Source organism: Salmo salar, chromosome ssa07 (genome assembly GCF_905237065.1).
Source record: "Salmo salar chromosome ssa07, Ssal_v3.1, whole genome shotgun sequence".
Classification (NCBI taxonomy): Eukaryota; Metazoa; Chordata; class Actinopteri; order Salmoniformes; family Salmonidae; genus Salmo; species Salmo salar.
Genome location: NC_059448.1, coordinates 53107889 through 53113888, shown reverse-complemented (window position 1 = coordinate 53113888; position 6000 = coordinate 53107889). Strand labels below are relative to the sequence as shown.

General features: G+C 44.0%; 1 protein-coding gene across 3 annotated transcripts in view; it reads left to right on the top strand.

Annotated features, from left to right (window-relative positions):
• The window catches only part of LOC106609634 (IQ motif and SEC7 domain-containing protein 3-like), a 183470-nt gene that overhangs the window by 128741 nt on the left and 48729 nt on the right, over positions 1–6000 (top strand). For all 3 annotated transcript variants that reach the window (XM_045722253.1, XM_045722255.1, XM_045722254.1), the window contains one exon: positions 878–1000. In XM_045722253.1, the coding sequence (XP_045578209.1) occupies positions 878–1000 (123 nt within the window). The remainder of the gene's footprint in view (positions 1–877; positions 1001–6000) is intronic.

Genomic DNA, 6000 nt, shown 5'->3' with positions numbered 1-6000 from the left:
CATTTATTCTGACTGGCTTGCGAATCTCTTTTATTTAAGCTGATTTAATTTCCTCTGACTAAGCTAGCCCGTCCATTAATGGCTGGATGTTCTGCTCCGAGGGTTTGTGTCCCTGTGCTGGGGGAGCGATAATAGCAGTGTAGCCGAGGCTAGATGGGCCCTATCCCTGGTGTCCTTGCACCCATGCATGGATAATACCTGGGTGAAACTGACCCTGAAGTAGACATAGTGAAAGTTGTGGAAGTTGTTCCCCATAGTTGTGAGTCATTTTGGGGTTCACCTCCCCACGACCGCAGGGGCAGGAGAAGTGGAAGTGGTGTCTGATGTGAATTCAAACCGGGGTTTACAGATTCCTGTAGAAGTAACATCTCTCTCTCTCTCTCTCTCTCTCTCTCTCTCTCTCTCTCTGTCTCTCTCTCTCCCTCTTTCTCTCTATCTCTCTCCCTTTCTCTACCCTCCTCCCTCCCTCCCTCTCTCTCTCTCTTAATCTCTATATCTATCTATCTATCTATCTCTCTCTCTCTCTCTCTCTCTCTCTCTCTCTCTCTCTCTCTCTCTCCCTCTTTCTCTCTATCTCTTTCCCTTTCTCTACCCTCCTCCCTCCCTCTCTCTCTCTTAATCTCTATATCTCTCTCTCTATCTTCCTCTATCTCTTTCTCTCTATCTCTCACCCTTTCTCCACCCCCTCACTCTGTCTCTCTCTCTGTCTCTGTCTGTCTCCCTCCCTCCATCTCTTTTCCTTCCTCTCTTTCTCTCTCTCTCTCTCTCTCTCTCTCTCTCTCTCTCTCTCACACTCTCTCTCTGTCTCTCTCTCTGTCTCTCTCTCTGTCTCTCTCTCTCCCTCCTTCTCCTCCCTCCTTGTCTTTCTTTCCTGCAGTTGTGTGGTGGATGAGATGGATTTCTCAGGGATGGAGCTGGACGAGGCTCTGAGGAAGTTCCAGGCTCACATCAGAGTCCAGGGAGAGGCCCAGAAGGTGGAGAGACTGATCGAGGCCTTCAGGTGAGCTCCATTATTCAGTCAGTCTGTCAGTCCATCAGTCAGCCAATCAATCAGTTAGTCAGTCAATCAATGAATCAATCAATCATTTGTGTGTGTGTGATATATTGCTTTGTGAATAATCCCAGGAAGAGTAGCCTTGATGGAGTAATGGGTATCTTAATAAACTAAACTATAAACTAAACTCATCCTGGAGGGGTGTTGGTTTAAGGATGACACCTAAAAACGATTCAGATCAGTCATCCACATCCAGTATGATGTCAGTCAGTTGTGATTAGATGAGGTCACTACTGGGACAAACAGAGAGACCTTTGTCTCAGGTTTAGAAGGCCTAAAAGACTGCAACGTTCAAGTGAGTTAAGCTCAACATCAGGCGAGGCACAGCCCTGTACTGTCTTTGCCCTGTTGTTGTCCATGGGTGGGCAGGACATTGCCGATAGCACTAAGGTCCATGTGTGTCTGAGCCTAAAACACAGTGCTAGGAGTTTTTTTCAGTTCACGTCTCACTTCACCAGTCAACCCAAATCCCATCCAAACTTTCCAGTTTCTACCTAGCCTGGTTATCCAGCCTGAATGCTGCACACACCAGTGTTTCACTGCATTCAGACTGGTTAAATCGGGCAATTTCAACCCTCCCTCTATTCAGATGGTTGACCCAGTCTTCCGCTTGGCTAGGTGCTCTGAAACAACAGGCAATCTCAACAGACAGGATAAGTACAACTTCCTGGTTTACAAGTCTAAACGGGTATCCCATTTATGCCACAGCTGCGGTGCTCTGCGCTAACCAGTGTCCTTGAATACCCACTCCATTTACGATATGGCCAGCCGTCACAGTTGTCAAGGTGCGTTGCCAACGAGAGTGTTGTTGTCGTTGTGAGCGGGCATGGAGACTGACGGCTGGTATTTGTTTTGGGTACGATTGGCGCAGAGTGCGTGCTGCACAGAGAGGGGCGAAATAAAGAGCGAGGGAGGGAAGGAAGGAGGGAAGGAAGGAGGGAGGTTTATAAATATCCACTGTTGCATAAGCGCATCTCTCTGGTCTCCGCCTGCCTCCCATGCTCCTCCAAACAGAGATGGAGAGAGTGAGGAATAGAAAAAGAGAGAGGGGGAGAAAAGGATAGAGAACGAGAGACAAGAGTCTGAGACAGAGAAAAAGATGACGGGACGGAGGGAGGGAGACAGACTTCGAAGAGAGTGAGGGGATAGCGAGAGGCTTAAAGAATGAAAGAGAGACGGATAGAGAAAGAGGTAAAGGATGACTGTAAACACAGAAGGAAAGGCAGGTGGCAGGGAAATGAGAGCGAGAGGGAGGAAAGGGAGAGAGAGAATGTGTGAAGAAACACAAGACAGGAGAAAATAAACACCTGGCAGCTTCTGTAGCTTGGCGTGTGTCAGCTAATAATGAACCCAACACTCTTTGGCAGTTTCTGAGGCCAGAGAGACATTCACACACACACACACACACACACACACACACACACACACACACACACACACACACACACACACACACACACACACACACACACACACGATTCCCTTCACTGAAATAGAGTAAGGGGAGGGAATATAGGGTTCCTCTTTCTAGGGCTACCTGCTATTTCACTCTTTCTGGTAGAATAGTAAAGAGAAATGTATAGAACTGAGACTTTATTATTCAGAAGAAAAAGCTATTGATTGGCTGCAAAACCTTCCTTAAAGTCAAACCCCAGTCTTGATGGTACAACTGCAAACCATAGAGTATGTGGCTTAAGGTAAGTTATTTTTCAGGTAAAAAGTCTAGTCTCCATTAGATGATGCAGAATCAGTGGGGATGAACCACAAACTGAGGACACGGGATGCGTCCCAAATGGCAACTCTATTCCCTACATAGCTAGTCCACTACCTGTGTGTATTCCTAGCCCACTGAGACGTAGATTCCAATCATGCAGCTCAGTGGTCACATGACTCCGGAGGAAGGCTGGGCCAGCCTACCTGGAAACCATAACCAGAATTAATATGGAATCACACTTTACACTCCAGTAGAGGCCCTATGGGGTGTCACACACACACACACACACACACACACACACACACACACACACACACACACACACACACACACACACACACACGTTGAAATAATAGATTGATTAATTAACAAATCTCACACCATGCTACAGTAAAAAAATGTATTCCATAAAAGATTTGAATTGGTTGCAAATGCAGAGGAGAGCATAGCGTGACAGTATGGTGGCGTCCTGAATAGCACCCTATTCCCTATTTAGTAATTTTGACCAGGGCACCCAAAGTAGGGCCCCTATGTAGGGAATAGTGTCCCATTTGGTATGCACTCTATGGTGAATACAGTACACCATTATCACTGAGAGAGTATGTATGCATTGTGACACACTGTAGCTAGCAGTGCAGTCACCCCACTGGGCACAGACCCCAGTTCAACTTCTAGTTTAGATTTACATTTGATTGAGTTGTCAACTAAAGTGAATTAAACATGAAATCAACAAAACATGTCATCCTGTCATTGGATTCAGGTTAAAAGTTGGGTGAAAAAAAGACGAGGACTTTTTGCAAATACAATCAGTTTTGTTGATTCAACGTCATCTCACATCAAAAAAAATTCTGGTTGAAATTACGTGGAAACAACATTGATTCAACCAGTTTTTGCCCATAATGTCATGTAAATGGTAGTGTCTGGAGAGATGTGGTTTTCACTGTAGAGGATTCTAAATCAACCTCTTTACTCTCTGGACAGGCCCTTATGTTTCATCCTCTCACAACACCCCCAAGCAGATAGACTGGCTGTCCTAGCATAGGCACACACACACACACACACACACACACACACACACACACACACACACACACACACACACACACACACACACACACACACACACACACACACACACACACACACACACATACACACTTAGTCATCAAATACACACTTAGTCAAACACACACACACACACTTAGTCATCAAATACACACTCAGTCACACACAGAATCACACACTCCACACACTCAGGTGTCTCTTCCAGTTAGATTGACGAGGGTTGTTTGGTGCGTGGAGCTGCTAGGCCAGCTGTATTTCCCTCTCCTGCCGTGCCTCCTCTCAGATCTCAGGGTGTTCTCTGGGACCTCCATCAGCCCTGTGTCATCTTTACTGCAGAGGTGCCCAGGCAGGGATATTTCTGCTGTCTAACCCACGGTGCACAGCGTAAATACACTACTGTACTAGTTATGTAGCACTTTGTGACAACTGCTGATGTAAAATGGGCTTTTTAAAATACATTTTATTGATTGATTTGACTACTGTCGTTCTGTCTGTCTTTCTGTCTGTTGGTTGGCCAGGTTCTTTGTGGTGACTAGGGAGTAGGGACTTCATCTTATCTGTATATTCTAGGGAGTAGGGACTTCATCTTATCTGTATATTCTAGGGAGTAGGGACTTCATCTTATCTGTATATTCTAGGGAGTAGGGACTTCATCTTATCTGTATATTCTAGGGAGTAGGGACTTCATCTTATCTGTATATTCTAGGGAGTAGGGACTTCATCTTATCTGTATATTCTAGGGAGTAGGGACTTCATCTTATCTGTATATTCTAGGGAGTAGGGACTTCATCTTATCTGTATCTTCTAGGGAGTAGGGACTTCATCTTATCTGTATATTCTAGGGAGTAGGGACTTCCTCTTATCTGTATATTCTAGGGAGTAGGGACTTCATCTTATCTGTATCTTCTAGGGAGTAGGGACTTCCTCTTATCTGTATATTCTAGGGAGTAGGGACTTCATCTTATCTGTATATTCTAGGGAGTAGGGACTTCCTCTTATCTGTATATTCTAGGGAGTAGGGACTTCATCTTATCTGTATATTCTAGGGAGTAGGGACTTCATCTTATCTGTATATTCTAGGGAGTAGGGACTTCATCTTATCTGTATATTCTAGGGAGTAGGGACTTCATCTTATCTGTATATTCTAGGGAGTAGGGACTTCATCTTATCTGTATATTCTAGGGAGTAGGGACTTCATCTTATCTGTATATTCTAGGGAGTAGGGACTTCATCTTATCTGTATATTCTAGGGAGTAGTGACTTAATCTTATCTGTATATTCTAGGGAGTAGGGACTTCATCTTATCTGTATATTCTAGGGAGTAGGGACTTCATCTTATCTGTATATTCTAGGGAGTAGGGACTTCATCTTATCTGTATATTCTAGGGAGTAGGGACTTCATCTTATCTGTATATTCTAGGGAGTAGGGACTTCATCTTATCTGTATATTCTAGGGAGTAGGGACTACATCTTATCTGTATATTCTAGGGAGTAGGGACTTCATCTTATCTGTATATTCTAGGGAGTAGGGACTTCATCTTATCTGTATATTCTAGGGAGTAGGGACTTCATCTTATCTGTATATTCTAGGGAGTAGGGACTTCATCTTATCTGTATATTCTAGGGAGTAGGGACTTCCTCTTATCTGTATATTCTAGGGAGTAGGGACTTCCTCTTATCTGTATATTCTAGGGAGTAGGGACTTCCTCTTATCTGTATATTCTAGGGAGTAGGGACTTCATCTTATCTGTATATTCTAGGGAGTAGGGACTTCATCTTATCTGTATATTCTAGGGAGTAGGGACTTCATCTTATCTGTATATTCTAGGGAGTAGGGACTTCATCTTATCTGTATCTTCTAGGGAGTAGGGACTTCATCTTATCTGTATATTCTAGGGAGTAGGGACTTCATCTTATCTGTATATTCTAGGGAGTAGGGACTTCATCTTATCTGTATATTCTAGGGAGTAGGGACTTCATCTTATCTGTATATTCTAGGGAGTAGGGACTTCATCTTATCTGTATATTCTAGGGAGTAGGGACTTCATCTTATCTGTATATTCTAGGGAGTAGGGACTACATCTTATCTGTATATTCTAGGGAGTAGGGACTTCATCTTATCTGTATATTCTAGGGAGTAGTGACTTCATCTTATCTGTATATTCTA